Raw genomic sequence first — 16,295 nt, 5'->3', positions numbered from 1 at the left:
CTTTATTCGCGTGGTGACTCGAGTACTAAACTGTGTATACATTTCTTCTCGTTGTATGTATGTACTTGCTAGTTATATTTGTTGGGCAATGCACAGTACCATTCTACTGCTTTTCTCGCCGTGATCGCAAGCTTTGAAGCCGCACCCTCGTCGGTTCGACCATAGGAGTTCAACTTCGGAATCTGAACAGGGCCCTGCGTGAAGTTCGAAAGGAAACATCCGACATCTGAGCAGGTCTGGTTACGTGAGATGCGGGCTTCGAGCCATCCAATGCGTGCTGGACCATTGGACTTTTCTAGATCTGCTCGCCAGCCCAGTCGTAAGGGTCTGATGGGATATGTGAGTTGTAACGAGGCCCAGGAGACATACGTACTGGCCGCTAGCGCTGCCCGAGTCTCACGCCGCGGGCTGATACAGAGGGATGCTGTCAGCCGCGTTGGGTCACCGCGCGTCCGGACAAGCCCGGTTTATCTCACCTATAAATTATCGAACGATAGAGCTCTACACGACCCGCCTGAACCGTCCCCCACGCTCCCTTTGCTCGGCGCTCATCCCTTCTTCCACGACCTCACCGTACGAACCAGCTAGCTAGCCATGTCTCTCATCACTTTCGACCAGCTCAAGGAGCACACCAACAAGACCAACATGTGGCTCCTCATCGACGGTAAAGGTGTGCACGCGTCGCCGGCCAATCACCACGCGTCTATTTTGCTGACCCGCCGCCTCTCCAGTCTACGACGTGGCCGGTTTCCTCGACGAGGTATTTGGAACCCGTCTATAATAAGGCATGGATACTGAACATAGACGGTCTCTAGCACCCTGGAGGAGACGAGGTCATCTTGTCTGAAGCTGGTGCGTTCAATCCGTTGAACCCAGTGTTAACATGTCACTCATACTATGATGGTGCGCGGTGTTTCACAGGCAAGGATGCGACAGAAGCGTTCGAGGATGTTGGACACTCTGACGAGGCCCGTGCCATGCTCCCCAACATGCTTGTCGGCGAGTTTGAAAAGTCTACGGTGCGTCACCAGCCATTCCGTGCGGCCGCACACAACACACACCATTCTGATCAATTACCGCCGCCGACCCCTCCAGCTTGCAAAGTCGAAGACCACCACATCTTCCGCTGCCGTTAACAACGCAGTTGAACAGTCATCAAAGTCCGTCCCTGCTCTCCATCACCGTCGTCCTTCTGCTGACGTGTCACGTCTCCCCATTCGTACAGTGCTATGTACTTCGTACCCCTTGCTGCCCTCGCTGCCTACTTTGCATGGCGGTTCTACGGTGCTTGAATGCTGTGATTCTCCCTTGCTCTCTGTGTTCGTTCCTATTTTCGGTCTTTCTCATCTACATATTGCCTTTATTGCTTCTTTCGCCATGTCACTACCTCCGCCCTCATCACTTTGCGGATCTCTAGAAGGAATGCATTTTCCTTGCACATATTTCTTCTCTGTGTTATACTTCCGTGGTGTGAATCCGTGGATATCTGTTCAAGACGCATAACATGACCGTTGTCATCGGGTATCGCGGTGTACCCTCGCTCTCACGCTATGCAATCACGCTATAAATGTCGGCGAAGAACCTACCGTGAACATACTTTGGTCTATTCAGCAAAGACCCTGTTGGTCATCATCTACCGCCCTATAGCCCGTGCGTGTTGACCTTGCCGCTTTGAATAATTTCACGATGGTCATCTCGATCAAACTTGCGTACAATTGACTGGGTACGGTACAGATATAATATAACACAGAGTCCATGCTGTATCAAACAACGAACACAACAAAATCGAAGACCGACTACAAACAAAACCCTGACAGTGACCTAAAACCATGGCAAGGAAGACACGAGCTCACACACGACGTCAACCAACACACTGACGCACCGCACAACTCAATAAGTTACTTATCTCTAGCCTCGGCTCCCCTCTAGCCCAACCCCCACACGCCGGCCTTCCGCACGCCTTCCACCAGCGCGTCCACATTCCCCAACATAGTCCCCAGAAGCTTCTTCTTCTCCTCCGTCGTCCTAATCGTCGACACGTTCCCATTTCCATTGCCATCTTGCTGCCGATACTCTCGCCGCGGCACAGAAGAGGGAGCGGAGGAGTTGGACGAGGAATTCAAATCGGGCTCGGACCCGTCCACAGAGCTGTTCTCGTCGTATGTGAGCGCGAACGTAGAGTTTCCGCTGTCTCCGTCCTCCTTTTCGCTCGAAGTTCCTGCGCTGAGAGGTTTCTGTCTTCTCGGTGTCGACATGGGCGTGGTGTTGATGTTGGTGATGCTGCTGAGCCGAGAATGACCGACACCAAGTCTTGTGAGCGGGCTACCCTTCTTTGGACTGAGTGGTACGAAGTCTACATCTTTCCGAAGCATAAGAAGGGATCTTGGTTTCGCACTCGGGCCCGAGGAGGAAAAAGACGAAGGACTCCGCTTGGTTCCGCTGTTCAGAGTATCTGGGGGCGAGTGAGGTGGCGTCTTGGGCAAGGGAGTTGAGGTGGGACTGGGAGGTACGAGGGTGGTTGCAGATGAGGCAACTGAGGAGGCGGAGGTCGTAGAGGATGATGATGATCGTGATGTTCCGGAGGTATACGAGTCGTCTGAGCCTGATGACTCCTCGCGAGCGACATGACCGGTGTAGCGGGGCTTCTGCCTGGATTCTGAGAGAGAGGGAGATGGCAGGAGGGGATTGGGAACTGCGGAAGGCGTAGTTGCAAGTGCGGACGGTGGTGCGGGCGTCGGCATCTGTGTCATGTTGTTTGACGCTGTTGTTTCGTCCATCAGGTAGAAGTAAAAGAATTCGAGGCATTTCATCCTGCAAAATGAGCGCTGTAAGTGACGTGAGCATATGGCGATTAGTGGCTGCTGACTGACTTGACTTCTTTCGGGGTATGTGGGCGCTTGAGGAGTTTGACCGCCACTTGCACTCCATTGACATCCTCGAATGTTCGGAGTGCAGCCGGCGCATCAACAAGTATGCAGAGCAATGTATCAAGAACGACTGATGCTAGTGGTATGGCAGATGATGAGGATGCGGATGGGAGTGTGCTCGATGTTGATGATCTCGATATGGCGTCTGAATCACTTGAGACGGGTATGTGACGTGCAACCAGGAGGAGATCTAGGAGAATCTGTACCGGATGGAGTTCAATTCACTATTTTGAGAACAAAGCTGACTGGATGGCAAACCTCCAAAGGATATTTCCTTCCCATGAAAACCTTGCTCGATTGGTGTGAAAGGACCACGCCTTGTGTTATTGTCAAGCATTGCATCAGTTGCGAACACAATGCGGACAATTCTGCCTGTTTTTCGTCTGCACAGCCTTCGCGTTAGGCCACGAACACAAAAACAAAAGTATAGAGGGGCGACTTACGCCCTCGGTTGAGAAGAGACTCCAGGCGGACTGTGGCGCCGGACATCCAAAATAATAGTCTTGATGGGACTGATCATTGCTGTTTGTTTGTATGAGCCCTTCAAGAAGTACGTAGTTGAAAAGCACTGACCGTTGCACTCGAACGAATCCTGAAGCGAACAAAATACATCGACCGCGTCGGCATCCGATCCAGTAAAGATCTTGGCTATGAGATGCTCAAGCTCCAAGAGGGCTCGCGTCCGGCGTGCCACAGAAGAGCGAGTGGACACAATCTGACACGCACTGGAAGTTCAACATGAGGACGACGACAACGGTAGTGCGAAATGCTCACTGTGTCTAGCACGCTCTGAAGGATATTCGGTATGCTGAATATCCAATCGTCCATCGGATAAGAGCGCGGCGAGGAGAAATCAAGGGGAAACCAAAAGGTAGAGCAAATGAAGATGGTCGATGTTGAGTTCTGAAAAGGGAAGGAGACGCGACGAGGGGAATGGACTGTGGGCGCGAGCTGCTTTGAGCCCAATTTAGTGACGTTATCTGCAGAGCGTGCGACAACGTGTTTCACGCAAGGCGTATAAGAAATTAATTGAATCCACGCTAGAAGACGGCGTCTACTGTGCGTATACGAGCGGTGGGGGCGGGAGGACAACAAGAGGGTTGAGGTCGAGGGGCAAGGGACAGCCATGACGCGCGGTGCATGAAATGGTGGTCGCCACACTGTCCAAAATCAGAAACAAAGCCAACCAACGCGATCGTGGTCACGTGGGTGACGCGCTCTCCGTCCGGGTTCCGTCTTCCGCTCATATACTTTCTTGCACACCCCTCGTGAGTACCTCTCGTCGATGATTTAAAGCATTCCCATCGACTCAATCAGCTCTGTATATATTCTCCCGTGGTCCTCACTAACTCCTTGTCAACCTCCCTTACTTCCACCATGTCTCCGATTATAACAGTGAGCTCTCAGAAGTCTTTGAAGTGGACGCATACTGATCGCGGCCCAAACTCCCCCAGCCATGGACCCGATTCATTCGCTTTGTGGCTACAGAGACCTCGCAGGTTCACGTCGGTGAACCTGTCGACAAGGCGCTCGATGGTAGGCTTATCAGTGCCATGCTATCAAATATTGTTGCCTAAGGCTAAGAATCGATTCCCAGTCGGTCTTGCTATTCACAACGGCCAACCCGTCAAGGCGTACGAGATTCTAGGATCAGTATTCGACCCTGCCGCTCAGGTCTCGCAGAACGTCCTCACCGTCAAACAAATCCTCTCGCCTCTATCCCGCGAGCAAGTCGGTATTGTGCGCTGTTTAGGACTTAACTACGCAGACCATGCCGTGCGTGACTTTGTCGCGCATTTAACAAATGGATATTCTGACTCAAATACTCTCTCGATTTGCGTAGGCCGAGGCGAAGATGGCAAAGCCAAAGTTCGTATACACTCATCAGAACACAGCGCCTCCGTTCTGAGCACATTCCACAGTGCTCCCGTTTTGTTCTACAAGCCGGCCACCTCGATCATTGGACCAGAGGCGAAGATTGTCATTCCGAAGGTAGCTCAGCCCGTTGACCAGCAGTTGCCAGGTAGATTCGCCGTAAACTTTTTATCTTACAAAAGGGCTCACATCTATACCTTCACCTGTTCAGACTATGAAGTCGAGCTCACCATCGTCATCGGCAAACCTACAAAAAACGTCTCAGAGGACGAGGCGCTTGACTATGTTCTGGGCTACACCGTCGGCAACGATGTAAACACTTCTTATCAACTGTTCTCCGTCCTTTTGTCTTCATTCAGACACTAACCGTTTCATTCGTTTCATAATCATTAACAGGTTTCTTTCCGTTTCCATCAAATGAATGTCTCGCAATGGAGTTTTTCGAAGAGTTTCGGTGAGCATCGCCTGTCTCGATTCATAAGCTTTCCCGCCTTGTTCAACGTGCTCCCCAATAGACGACACTACACCCATCGGACCCTGCATAGTTGCGGCTCACGCAATCGGTGATCCTCAGAACTTGCCCCTCAAGACCGTTTTGAACGAGAAGACGATGCAGGACGGGAACACATCGTACGGATTCGCCCACTCTTTGACGTATAGGATCCTAACAGTTTCGACCCTGTCCTTTCATGGACTTCTTGTTAACAGTAATCAGCTCTTCACCGTCAAGCAGACCGTCTCCTTCCTCAGCCAAGGAACGACGCTCTTGCCGGGCAGCATAATCATGACCGGCACACCAAAGGGTAAGTCTCACTCACAGCTCAACCGCGCGAAAGGTATCCAACTCGAACTCACCTTTCGCCAATCATTCCAAAGGCGTTGGTTTCGTGTTGAAGCCCCCGCTCTACTGCAAGCACGGCGACAACATCAACGTCTCCATCGGCGGCGGCATCGGCTCCCTCTTCAACACTTTCGTCGAGGAAGGCAAGGGTGCGTCCGCCAAGCTTTGATCTGCACACGTTATTATAAGAGGTGTTCATTTAGAGGGTACAGGCCTGTGATTGTGTGTATGCTCTGGAGTCCATACCCGTGTTGGTTTTATGATTTTGTACAATCTGGATTGGATAGAAGAAGCAGCGGATATATTTCAACATATTCTGCGAGGACATGTACAAATACAAATTTAAGTGCTTCAGATTAGCAAGGACAACAGCAGTGAACACATTCTCGGCCAGTGAGGTCGACTCAGCAGTCTGAGTTTATACACCATCACAACCCTCCGAAGGCGATAAACTTGGTGTTCATGTACTCCGAAATGCCGTGGGCGCCCTCACGTCCTAAATGACCCCAACCCAATCAGCACAACGAACGAGGATGATTAAAATGTAGATCAAGGATGCAACATACCAAGCCCACTCTCCTTGACACCCCCAAACGGAATCTGCGCCTGCGAAATCATCCCCGTATTCGTACCCACCATGCCCACCTCCAACGCCTCCGCAACCCTCCACACCCTCCCGATATCCCTCGAGAAGAAGTACCCCGCGAGTCCGTAATCCGTGTCATTAGCCAACTTGATCACCTCCTCCTCGGTCTCGAACTTCGTCAGAGCAGCGAGAGGGCCGAAGGTTTCTTCGGTGTTGAGCAGGGCGGTAGAGGGGACGTCGGAGAGGATTGTGGGTGCGAAGAAGGAGCCTGGGCGGGGGAGTTTGGAGCCGCCGATGAGGACTTGGGCACCCTTTGAGACGGCGTCGTTGATGTGAGATTGGACCTTTTCGACGGCGCGGTGGTGAATCAGGGGGCCGTGTGTTCTGTAAGATGGTGCGAAGTCAATGAGAAGGAAGGAAAGGAAATCATCAGCGCTGTAATTAAAGAAAACGTACAATACGGAGAGGACAACAGGTCAAGATGGTGGACTTACGTTCCATCGGTGAGACCGTCACCGACTTTGAATTGGGCGACACGGTCAGCGAGACGAGAGGCAAATTCGGCGTAGACACCCGACTGGACGTAGATACGGTTCGCGCAAACGCAGGTCTGCCCGGTTCCACGGAACTTGCAAGCGATTGCACCTTATATTCACGAATGCGATTTCATGTCAGAATGGTTATCGATTTTGATTGATAGGGGAAAACAAACCTTCGATAGCCTGGTCGATATCCGCGTCGTCGAACACAATGAAAGGAGCATTGCCACCTGCCTCCATAGACACTCTAAACGACGCAGATTAGTATGGACATGTGAATGAGAGATATCTAGAGAAAGGATAAGGTGTACTTTTTCAGTGTTTGGGCAGCCATACCGGTCAACAGTTTAGCGACGGGAGTCGAGCCGGTGAACGAGACCTTCTTGACGATCTTATTCTCGCACATCTCCTTGGCCACCTCACTGACGTTCTTTTGCGTGGTAACGACATTGATAACTCCGTCCGGGACACCTGCGCGCCTGGCCAGCTAGGCAGTCGAATAGAAGGAGGGTAAGTCAACTCGTCAGGGACTGCGGTTGAAAGTGGAACACGGGAGTACGAACTTCTATCAAGGCCAGTGCAGAGAAGGGAGTCTCCGGCGGTGGTTTGATGACGGTCGTACATCCAGCGGCAAGAGCGGCTCCCACTTTACGAGTGATCATGGCCGAAGGAAAGTTCCAGGGAGTAAGGATTGAGCTAAAGGATATCACTTAGTGCATTCAAGCGGTATTGAGGCGCCTTTGAACATACACAACACCTGGAGGATTGATAGGGATTAGTAGAGATAGATGATTATTGACAGAGGGATGCGCACCAACAGGTTGTTGAATTGTGACGTTGCGCACACCAGGAAAGGCACAGGGAATGTGTTCTGGAATTCTAGGTCAAACTTTGGCGTCAGATCGACGATTTGTATAAGGGGCTTGCCTCCGTATGTTCGAACAGCCTCCTCAGCTGAAGGAAGGCAAGTCAGTCTCCACACTGTCGCAATCGCACTCGAAAAGACATACCGAACCACTGAAGGACAATATTAGTATATGGCCTATGAGATCAAGCCCTATAAACGTACCTCGATGAAGGACGCGCTATATGTGTTTTCGCCCTTCGCCTCTGCGAAGGCTTTACCGTTCTCAAGCGTCTGTGTGAACCGGAAGGGTCATCCCATATGCCCTGCCAAACGGATAAGAGGACTCACAATGATGCGAGCCAGATCATCCGCATTTTCCGTCATGAGGTTGAAGAACTTGACCATGATGTCATGTCGGTACTACGTTGTCCGGTTAGCGTTGGTAGATTCCTCGCACATTCACAGCCAGCACAAGATGTTGTCCAGAAACGCAGCATACCTTGGCTGTGGTCTTTCCCCAAGACTTGAAGGCCTTGGAGGCAGCCTCTATGGCCTCTTTTGTCTCAGCAACTCCCATTTCTGGAACCGTTCCCAGCTCCTCATCGGTGGATGGGTCTGAGAAGTCACGATTATCCTCAGTATTGGAGTAGATGCGAAAAGTACTATGCATAGACGTACTAGTGACAATGATCTTTCCACCATCCTTCGCATCGATCCACTTTCCGTCGATGAAACCCTGGGTTTTTATCAAGGACGAGTCCTTCAAAGCTTGGAACTATGGAAAGGAACGTGATTCCAAAGGTCAGCTAAACCGGCATCCTTGTTTCTCATGTGGTATGATCCACCAACCGCAGAGCTGCTAGCCATTCTGGAGTAAACAAGGCTTGCCCGAAGAAAAGGTGGTTTTGTCGACCGTAGGGGTAGAGAGAAAAGCTGGGTCGAGGTTGGGAACCGCATCCCGAAAGAAAGTGCTGAAAGAGTGACCGCCGGCCAGTGAAAGAGTTGGCCACACGCGGAACGTCATTCGACGTCAGTTCCGTTTGCACGCCACAGAACGCCTCGGCAAACTAAACGGAGATCAGCGAACAACCATGGAGATTGCGGCGACGGTTCTACGTGAAGAGATAAGATAAACGCGTGGGCTAGGGTGACACGATCCTGATCGACCTCGACGATCCATTTAATAATATCATTTATTACCTTGGGCCGACGGGAGCACCATAGATCTCACTTTCTTCAGACCTCAGGTTGCGGAAGTGCTCTCGGGGGTTTCTCACATAGAGCATACTCTTGTGGCACCATTATGCGCTTCCTCATATTCGAGCATTGCCCTGAGAGGTCGCCAAAAATGGCTCGATGGCGCCACTCAAGATATTTGAACTGACAGTCTTACGATTCGACGCTCGAAAGCATCAACATTAGCAACGATCACACTGGTCTATACTTATAATTAAAGTATGAGCACATGAAAAGCATCCTAGATTGACGTAGATGAGGTGAGGGACAGGAACCCAGTTTCGATAGCCTGTGAGCGCGTTCAACCTGCAGGCTGACTACGTATATTAGTGACTTCTTTTCCCTCTTCCTTCGTGCCTCTTCGTATCAGGTGTATTTAAGAAGCCGCCGGCTTCGAGAGCATCTCTCGCGGCTTGGTTGATGTGTTTGAAACGATCAGGGCCAAGTAAGGTGCCTCCCCAATACCGAGTGACAACCACCAAGACGTCGTTCACGTCCTAACAGCGTTTATCGTCAATCACACCGAGCAAACAATGGAATATGAGAGTTACACACCAATATTTGCAGAAGATGAGCCAATCGTCCCCCAGCCGCTGTTTCTCCGTCATCATCATTGTCTGACATGATAATTTTAGAGGGCATGTACGCGATGATCTGTTCGATGCTACGGACGTACCTTGATGGAGAACGGCCCCAACCTTGACCCTCCACGCGTTTATGATAGGATGCGCAGCTTTTGCTATCCGACGATCAGAAAGCAAGTATGACAATATCAGAGGAACCTGATGAGGAATCTCGTGAACATGACGATCCTGATCCTGATTGGAGTGAAGCCGCAAACGTAATTACCTGGGCTGGGTCCGTTATATGACATGCACGTCCAACAAAACTGCTCTTTCGGTCTATGATAGGAGGGGCTTCTACGAGGGATATACCCTCGGGGAGGGTGGGAGGCGTACGATCGACATGGTTCGCACCATTGACTGAGACCGTCTCGGAAGGATCTGCACTGTTCTGGCCTGCATGGTGTTCTTTTGCGTCTTCGCGGAGCATTTCACCCGCTTTCTGCAAGCTGAGATGCTCCTCGTACCATGCGAGACAGCGCTCTTTGACAGCCTCTAATCCATCAAAAACGCATGGCGTATCCGGTGTCCATTCTACGCCGTTGACGGAAATAAAAGTTTTGAGGATAGACCCAAACAGCTCGGAGTCGACCCCGAAGTTGCCAATATAACGTGAGAGGAGTTGAAGCTGAGGAGGTGACTCTGTCGGGTAGGATGGTGGTAACGAGACCAAAATCCGCAGAAGGACATCATCGTGTGGGGATGGGAAACTGCGATTGTCACTATGGGTGGGCCACACTCGAAAGGGGGTACGGGACGCACTTCAGATGGACCTCATAACGTATTGTGTTAGGCGGGTGGTCTCCGTGCACTCTCGTAGAAGTGACCGGAGGGTGCCATGGCCGGATGGATTCTTCACCGTAGATCGACTGAAGCACTGCCGAATACACGGGGACCAGCGATCAGAACTTGGGGAGGAGGACGCAGCAGAGATGGCCCCACCCCCAAGCTCGGAAGCAACAGCTTCGGTTTCAGAACAGGAAGCAAGCGTAGCAATGAGGTCGTCTATACGTTCCGATAGCGAAGAATCTTCATTTTTCTCTTTGGCGTAAGGCGAGGAAGAGCGAAAAGGAAAGCTGGTGGACATGGATAGTGAATGAGATGGACGACGGACCTCAAATTCGTTCGAGCGGTGAAATTGTCCGGAGCCCGTGTGCTCGACGCACGTCGCCGCCCGCCGGATGCTCCGAGTCGGGCAGCGGATGTGTGCCGCGGACCGATGTCGGGCCGGTAAGTTGAGGATCGGAATTGGAAATTGGGTTCTAATCTACTTGTGCACTGGGTGTGGGTCACTGTGCTTTCCTTCCACTTCTTCTTTCCACTCGCCATCATCTCTTTACCATGAAGCGCTCGCGCGACGACTCTGCCGCCGGAGGGAAGCCAGCGGATTCCTCCACCGGAAAGCATAAACGTCCAAAGAGCAGTCAGGCATGCGCCTCTTGTCGCAAACACAAGACGCGCTGCGAGCTCCTAGATGCACACTCCTCCTCAACTGCACCTCTACGCCTTAGATGCCATAGGTCAGTTAATTTATTTTGATTTTCTACACGTCATTTTACCGCGACTGAGCCCGTATGTCTTCGTACAATCACTAGATGTGATGTCCTCGCCATACCATGCTCCTTCGAGAAGGATATCATCAATCCTTCTGCGTCTGGTATGACAGACTTGCGAACTTATTCACCCCCTCCTGGTATGTATAAGATAAGCTTCTATGTAGATGTCCCAAAACTTGACGATCCCATTCGACAGGAGCATCGACTTTGGGAGAGTTAATCCTCGACTCCATGCCTTCGGTGAAAGAGTCCTGTTCGGCGAACGGTGATTCGTATTCTCCCTGGAGTTTCGTTGAGGTCGAAGGTATACCAGACTGGACCGCCGTCCCGATGCTGGCTATGAGTCAACTCGCAAAACAGCAAAGTCCCACGCCACCGTCGATAAACCTGGGACCGTCTCTCAGTATAGAGACTGTAATTTCCTCAGAACAGAAAGAACATCTGCTAGCATTGTACGTTCGTCCGTCTATCTCCCAGAATAGGCGGCTCATCATAACCGTCTCTCAGTTTCGAGACACATTACGCTCCGTGGCTTGCGTTACCACCGCATTCTCTTCGTGATGACGGGATCCTCGATCTCGTACGTTGCACCGTCGCTAGCCGGCATATGGACCCAATTACACGTTCAACGGTCGCACCAGGACTACGCCGGTTGACCGAGGAATCCATGATGCAGCACGTATTCAACTCTACTCCTGCGCTGGCCACGATTCGGGCTTTCATGATACTGGCATTGTGGCCTAGTGTCACCGACTCACACGACAGGTCGGGATTGCCGCCATATCTTGAGCAGTGCAAAGCAATACTGACTTCTACCTTATAGCCGTCTAATCGCGGCCGCGGCTGTCAACATGTGTTCATCACTTGGCATAGACAAGGCGACACGAATCGTAGAGCAATTCAACGCACGCAAAGCCACAGGTGAAGAGTTATCGCACGCAGATCTTATTGAACTTGCAGATGCCGAGGAAAAGGAACGGCTGTGGGTTTCCCTACATAATATCGAATCTCTGTAAGTCTCATCAGAACGGACGATCTGCGGCTAGCTAACCTTTCTGCAGAGTTTGTCTTGGCACAGGTCGAGCGGTTTCTTCCAAGCTGGCCACAAAAGTCGAGAACCGAAAGCTTCCAATAAACGCCTTCACCACGGTAGCTCAAGCCCGAGACTGCAGGCTCGGTCAGCAGGCTCGGCTACTTGACTTCTTGGACGCTGGTCTCCAGATACACAGTTAGTAGTTCGCATCACCCGGTGCAGATCAGCGCTCATTCTATCGTAGTGCCTGATCAGCTCAACCAATCGGATCGATATTTTCGAGATGTCGCCGAGATCCTGTTTCGTTTGGACGGCTTACATAGACAAGTACGCTCATTACCAGGTACGTAGTAACGCAACCGACTTTTATTCGAGTTTTCGCCACTCACAATTTCCACCACATAGTCGTTACGTCCTACGAACCATTCTATTTCCATATGTTGGTTGCATCATACTACTGTACGTGTTTCGTATCTTGACTGGTGGTGGCCATAACTGAAACTGTTGTAGTCTGTCGAGTGCTCTTCCTCATGCACACACTGCACGGTCTACGTGCCACATTCCCCTCTCAACTCGACGTCGTCGATCATCTGCGATTAAAGCGAAACGGCACGAACTTCGCTCTGAACGGTGCTCGCGACGCCCTCACCTCAGCCGAGGCTCTCCTCGTCACTATTCTCTCACTTCCTGACGATAGCATGCTATCCACTGCCCCAGACTCCTTCTACGGGATGATCTCCTTCGCCTCTGCTCTTATAATCGCCCTCAAGTTCATCATGCTACATCTTCGAGACGTACGACAGATCCCAGGCGCGACAAATCAGCTTCTCGCCAAGACTGTCGAGCGTCTGATGCAAGTCGCACTCTTCCCCGACCACCATGCCATGAGATGTGCGAGGGTCATCCAGGGGTTCATAGGGAAGTGGGATGATCATATGGCGAAGATGGATGGCCGACACGCCAGCAATAGCACCACCGTTCCTTCTTCACCCGAGAAACAACAAAACGAACATCCTATTGTGCCCAGCCAGGCTCAGTCGCCAGCTTCGTCCTCGACCACGCCAGCTCAACTGCCGCAAGCATTCCTTGCCCCCTCGCTTCTTGGACCGCAGATGGGGTCAGAATTTCTTCCGAGTTTCGATGACTTCGATTTTCTGCAGACGAATGCCGATGGGCGAGGACTTGGGATGGACTTTTGGCAGTACTTTGCGGACAACCCGCAAGTTCCCATCATGCAGACTTCGCCTTCACCTTGTGAGTAGACATTTACCATTTTCCCAAGCTTGTCCTGTTGGTTATGATCAGTTTACTGAGCGTGTTTAATAGACAACCACCACCAACAGCACCATCCGAGCCAGTAAAAGGCCTTCTGCGTCCAGGTATCGGCCGTAGGCGTGCAAAGGCCTCCGTTCTACATTTCTGTACCCGGCAACATTTCGCTTTGGCCACATCGGACTCGGTTCATGCGCTTTCCAGTCGTCTTTTTTTATTGTACATCATATGAATATGCATTAATATTCCATCCATACGAATACCATGCATGTTTGTTTTACGTAGTCACTTCTCACTCACGGTAGAGAGCTTGCATGCAATCACATCACTAGCAGATTCGGATCCCTTCGTGAGCGCGTCTTTTTCGACGAGGATGAAGTGCACTGCACAACGGGGAACTCAGAAGGTGTTCGATTTGAAGCCGTCGATAGGGGTCTTTGTGGCGCTAGTCCTTTGCAAATTAGACTCACCGCCGGCGCCAGCACGAGCTCGTGCTGTATTTGGTTTACCGGACTACTACGGCGGCTATTGTACATCAGCTTGAGCTAAACGCAAACCCTCGAGGACACTCCTGTGCTGACCACTTCATCGCGCTGTAGGTGCATGTCCTGAAGTCGACTCACTCATCACCTCTGCGTCTACAACACTTCATCTTGACTAGAGATTTGTTATGGCCTCACAGAATGCCCCCACCGTCAGAGTCATTGTCCGCATCCCAACGAATCGTACCGAACAGTCTCCCCATGACCCTCCTCCCGTGAGTTACCGCTCAGCTGCTATTGTAATGCATTCGGAACTCATTCCTTGTAAGATAGTCTGGAATTCGGAGAAGGAGAATCATTTATGGGATGTGATAGCGAGGTCGCGCGCCACCGAAAGTGCTACTCCGGATTGTACGTTCCTTTCTGCACTATCGTTCCTATTCTGACTCACATATATCCAGGGAAAGCTTTGGCTTCTCGTCTCGACGTGCCACTTCCATACCTTCTCTATCGCGCTCAGACACGGTATGAACAAGACCTACGTGGCCTTCAGGACATAGGAGGGGCTCTTAGTCCACCTAGCCTTCACATCGACACAACTATCACCGAAGGAACACCTCGACTTCCCGACAGACTCGTATCCTTGCGCAGACAGACTCTTCGTGGAGGCGTATCTCCCATTTCCTCCCCCAGTAGACTGGGCGCTCCCCTCGGCGTGCGAGCTCGACTGAACTCCTTAGGCACAAACTCGCCCGCTCGTCTCAATAGGGTGTCGTCTTCGTCCATTCTCACTCTCCAAGGCCACCGCAAGGAGTCCGGCGGGTTTCGTCCCACTTCTCCGCTCTCGTCTGGATCGGAGTCGGACGAGAATGAAATAGCAAATAAGGAAGAGGAAGCGGAACGGCAGCTGGGAGAACAGGAAGAGTTGGATAATAAGCTCAAAGCTTTGGAGCAGATGATGACGGATGAGAATCTGGGACTGGTCAGTTCACTTCGTGGCAAGACAAAGGGTAAGGGTAAGGAGGTCGATCGTGGACGTGTTGGCACTCCTTCGACGTCGTCGCTTCGTCGGGATATCATCCAAGAGAGGCCTCGACATGGAACAATGAGCAGCAGTGCGAGTCGACAGAGTCTTTCCAGCGCGTCTTCTCCACCAGGTTCCATTCCATCCATGCCTTCGCCTCCGCCAGATTCTCAGTCACCTATGAGTAGGCATTTCTCGCCAGGGAAGTCCAGGAGTCCTCCCTCGGTATCTACGCGCAACGTCCGAGGGCATTCGCATATGCGCTTGAACGGGCTCGTTATGACCGGAAAGGCGAGCGAGAAGGGGAGCAACCATGGGTCGTCTGCGTCGAGCTTCAGCGACATTAGTGGTGGGTAGCATCGTTTCTGCTGCCGGTTATCTTGCTCACTTCCCGTCTTCATTAGATGCGAGTTTGTCTCCGTCTGCTCTCGAGAGCGCGTTACTCTCCAAAGGGTCGAGATTGTAATTCGTTTATTACTCATGTCAGCCTTGATATCATAACTGACCGCGTTCATCCATAGATCGAGCTACTCTCAGGCCAGGAGTTATCTTACGGGAAGAGGAGCGGGTGGTCATCATTGAGTTGTGCATTCATGTGGACGTAGGGGCTTTGTATGATACTTACTAGAGGGTGGCCAATGGCCTGACGGATATATTACACACATTTATTTGGCAACAAGTACGGACGCGTCGTGAAACATACGCGTCCCAGTTGCCCCTGTAGTAAGCAGCGCGTCTAACGACCGCGAGCATTCTAGCACCTTCTGAGCTTCAGGCCACGTACGCCAGCTATAGTCCTCCATGAAAGCAGAGCGCATCCTAGAGCGAGCCTGGGTCCATTCCTGTCTTTCTTCCACATTGTTGCCAGACCATATTGAGCCGCCCTAAAGCCCTTTCTTTGTCTGACACGCCACAACTTCGCTGCATCTCGACTTCGGAGCCACTCTAACTTTGGTTCCGACCACTCACTCGAATTCCTCAACTCGCATCCCCTTCTCATCCAACACCAAATCGACCAACATGGAGCTCACATTCGTCAACGATTTCGGGCAGTCGTTCGTGGTGGAAATCGACCCTAACATGGAATTGGAGAACGTGATGGCGCTGCTGGAGGCCGAGGCAAGCCACTCCTGAGATACATCCATTCATTTAGTTTCTCCTTTGCTCATACGGCCCCGTTCTCAATTGTCAACTTTGATAGTCAAATATTCCTGTACATGAGCAGAGTATCACTTTCGAGGGACGGGATCTGTCGAATCCGAAGGCCACCATGAGAGACCTCGGTGTGGGGGAACACGCTATGCTCTTGCTTAGACGGAAGGTCAATGTAGCCGGACAGTGCGTATCTTCCCATCTGTCTAGATGCAGTTTGTGAAATGAAAGAGCTGCTGTAGACCCGGTCCCGCTGAACAAGACTCGGAGATGATGCGCCTGCAGTTGCTCGGGGATCCTGC

The 16,295-nt window shown here is 51.5% G+C and overlaps 6 protein-coding genes across 6 annotated transcripts; 3 read left to right on the top strand and 3 right to left on the bottom strand.

Annotated features, from left to right (window-relative positions):
- The first annotated feature begins 499 nt into the window (after positions 1 to 499).
- On the top strand, positions 500 to 1,638 carry STEHIDRAFT_120535 (cytochrome b5). Its single transcript, XM_007302918.1, has 6 exons — positions 500 to 670; positions 732 to 760; positions 816 to 852; positions 922 to 1,019; positions 1,096 to 1,160; positions 1,226 to 1,638. Exons 1-6 carry the CDS (start codon positions 595 to 597, stop codon positions 1,290 to 1,292), a joined length of 372 nt encoding a protein of 123 aa, XP_007302980.1. The 5' UTR covers positions 500 to 594; the 3' UTR covers positions 1,293 to 1,638.
- Positions 1,639 to 1,698: 60 nt separating this feature from the next.
- STEHIDRAFT_138693 (CDC14-domain-containing protein) lies at positions 1,699 to 4,001 on the bottom strand. The gene is made up of 6 exons (XM_007302917.1): positions 3,702 to 4,001; positions 3,501 to 3,642; positions 3,371 to 3,439; positions 3,186 to 3,310; positions 2,871 to 3,127; positions 1,699 to 2,811 (listed from the first exon to the last, which is right to left on the bottom strand). Exons 1-6 carry the CDS (start codon positions 3,753 to 3,755, stop codon positions 1,926 to 1,928), a joined length of 1,533 nt encoding a protein of 510 aa, XP_007302979.1. The 5' UTR covers positions 3,756 to 4,001; the 3' UTR covers positions 1,699 to 1,925.
- Positions 4,002 to 4,292: 291 nt separating this feature from the next.
- On the bottom strand, positions 4,293 to 8,593 carry STEHIDRAFT_95494 (succinic semialdehyde dehydrogenase). The gene is made up of 25 exons (XM_007302916.1): positions 8,465 to 8,593; positions 8,294 to 8,390; positions 8,115 to 8,230; positions 7,964 to 8,035; positions 7,838 to 7,906; positions 7,779 to 7,785; positions 7,696 to 7,722; positions 7,583 to 7,639; positions 7,519 to 7,525; positions 7,332 to 7,464; positions 7,080 to 7,255; positions 6,942 to 7,015; positions 6,724 to 6,874; positions 6,210 to 6,613; positions 5,856 to 6,139; positions 5,679 to 5,792; positions 5,511 to 5,605; positions 5,318 to 5,432; positions 5,199 to 5,256; positions 5,014 to 5,114; positions 4,850 to 4,950; positions 4,771 to 4,796; positions 4,525 to 4,703; positions 4,382 to 4,463; positions 4,293 to 4,322 (listed from the first exon to the last, which is right to left on the bottom strand). The coding sequence occupies exons 1-15, from the start codon at positions 8,570 to 8,572 to the stop codon at positions 6,072 to 6,074; spliced, it is 1,566 nt and encodes a 521-aa protein (XP_007302978.1). The 5' UTR covers positions 8,573 to 8,593; the 3' UTR covers positions 4,293 to 4,322; positions 4,382 to 4,463; positions 4,525 to 4,703; positions 4,771 to 4,796; positions 4,850 to 4,950; positions 5,014 to 5,114; positions 5,199 to 5,256; positions 5,318 to 5,432; positions 5,511 to 5,605; positions 5,679 to 5,792; positions 5,856 to 6,071.
- A 536-nt stretch (positions 8,594 to 9,129) lies between these two features.
- Positions 9,130 to 10,561, bottom strand: STEHIDRAFT_167657 (UPF0029-domain-containing protein; the record flags this gene model as incomplete). The annotated part of the gene is made up of 6 exons (XM_007302915.1): positions 9,130 to 9,348; positions 9,407 to 9,468; positions 9,528 to 9,633; positions 9,701 to 10,184; positions 10,237 to 10,351; positions 10,417 to 10,561. The coding sequence occupies 6 exons, from the start codon at positions 10,559 to 10,561 to the stop codon at positions 9,178 to 9,180; spliced, it is 1,083 nt and encodes a 360-aa protein (XP_007302977.1). The 3' UTR covers positions 9,130 to 9,177.
- A 254-nt stretch (positions 10,562 to 10,815) lies between these two features.
- Positions 10,816 to 13,424, top strand: STEHIDRAFT_155705 (uncharacterized protein; the record flags this gene model as incomplete). Its single annotated transcript, XM_007302914.1, has 10 exons — positions 10,816 to 10,994; positions 11,070 to 11,167; positions 11,227 to 11,482; positions 11,538 to 11,795; positions 11,854 to 12,042; positions 12,092 to 12,258; positions 12,308 to 12,406; positions 12,469 to 12,522; positions 12,574 to 13,317; positions 13,390 to 13,424. 10 exons carry the CDS (start codon positions 10,816 to 10,818, stop codon positions 13,422 to 13,424), a joined length of 2,079 nt encoding a protein of 692 aa, XP_007302976.1.
- Positions 13,425 to 13,909: 485 nt separating this feature from the next.
- Positions 13,910 to 15,500, top strand: STEHIDRAFT_120530 (uncharacterized protein). Its single transcript, XM_007302913.1, has 5 exons — positions 13,910 to 14,092; positions 14,147 to 14,228; positions 14,279 to 15,190; positions 15,246 to 15,303; positions 15,363 to 15,500. Exons 1-5 carry the CDS (start codon positions 14,006 to 14,008, stop codon positions 15,421 to 15,423), a joined length of 1,200 nt encoding a protein of 399 aa, XP_007302975.1. The 5' UTR covers positions 13,910 to 14,005; the 3' UTR covers positions 15,424 to 15,500.
- Positions 15,501 to 16,295: the final 795 nt, after the last annotated feature.

This window comes from Stereum hirsutum (assembly GCF_000264905.1).
Source record: "Stereum hirsutum FP-91666 SS1 unplaced genomic scaffold STEHIscaffold_5, whole genome shotgun sequence".
NCBI lineage: Eukaryota > Fungi > Basidiomycota > Agaricomycetes > Russulales > Stereaceae > Stereum > Stereum hirsutum.
This window is presented reverse-complemented; position numbering and strand designations above follow the sequence as displayed.

What these genes read in the sequence shown, in the direction of transcription:
- STEHIDRAFT_95494 (XM_007302916.1), bottom strand. Translation starts at nt 8,572, where the DNA reads ATGCGGTTCCCAACCTCGACCCAGCTTTTCTCTCTACCCCTACGGTCG. An exon ending in TGGAAAGATCATTGTCACTA is followed by an intron (nt 8,231 to 8,293) that starts GTACGTCTATGC and finishes GTGACTTCTCAG; the next exon opens with ACCCATCCACCGATGAGGAG. An exon ending in ATGATCTGGCTCGCATCATT is followed by an intron (nt 7,907 to 7,963) that starts GTGAGTCCTCTT and finishes CGGTTCACACAG; the next exon opens with ACGCTTGAGAACGGTAAAGC.
- STEHIDRAFT_138693 (XM_007302917.1), bottom strand. Translation starts at nt 3,755, where the DNA reads ATGGACGATTGGATATTCAGCATACCGAATATCCTTCAGAGCGTGCTA. An exon ending in GTCTCTTCTCAACCGAGGGC is followed by an intron (nt 3,311 to 3,370) that starts GTAAGTCGCCCC and finishes AAGGCTGTGCAG; the next exon opens with ACGAAAAACAGGCAGAATTG. An exon ending in CATACCCCGAAAGAAGTCAA is followed by an intron (nt 2,812 to 2,870) that starts GTCAGTCAGCAG and finishes CTCATTTTGCAG; the next exon opens with GATGAAATGCCTCGAATTCT.
- STEHIDRAFT_120530 (XM_007302913.1), top strand. Translation starts at nt 14,006, where the DNA reads ATGGCCTCACAGAATGCCCCCACCGTCAGAGTCATTGTCCGCATCCCA. An exon ending in CTCCCCATGACCCTCCTCCC is followed by an intron (nt 14,093 to 14,146) that starts GTGAGTTACCGC and finishes ATTCCTTGTAAG; the next exon opens with ATAGTCTGGAATTCGGAGAA. An exon ending in CGAAAGTGCTACTCCGGATT is followed by an intron (nt 14,229 to 14,278) that starts GTACGTTCCTTT and finishes ACATATATCCAG; the next exon opens with GGAAAGCTTTGGCTTCTCGT.
- STEHIDRAFT_120535 (XM_007302918.1), top strand. Translation starts at nt 595, where the DNA reads ATGTCTCTCATCACTTTCGACCAGCTCAAGGAGCACACCAACAAGACC. An exon ending in TGGCCGGTTTCCTCGACGAG is followed by an intron (nt 761 to 815) that starts GTATTTGGAACC and finishes GACGGTCTCTAG; the next exon opens with CACCCTGGAGGAGACGAGGT. An exon ending in GCAGTTGAACAGTCATCAAA is followed by an intron (nt 1,161 to 1,225) that starts GTCCGTCCCTGC and finishes CCATTCGTACAG; the next exon opens with TGCTATGTACTTCGTACCCC.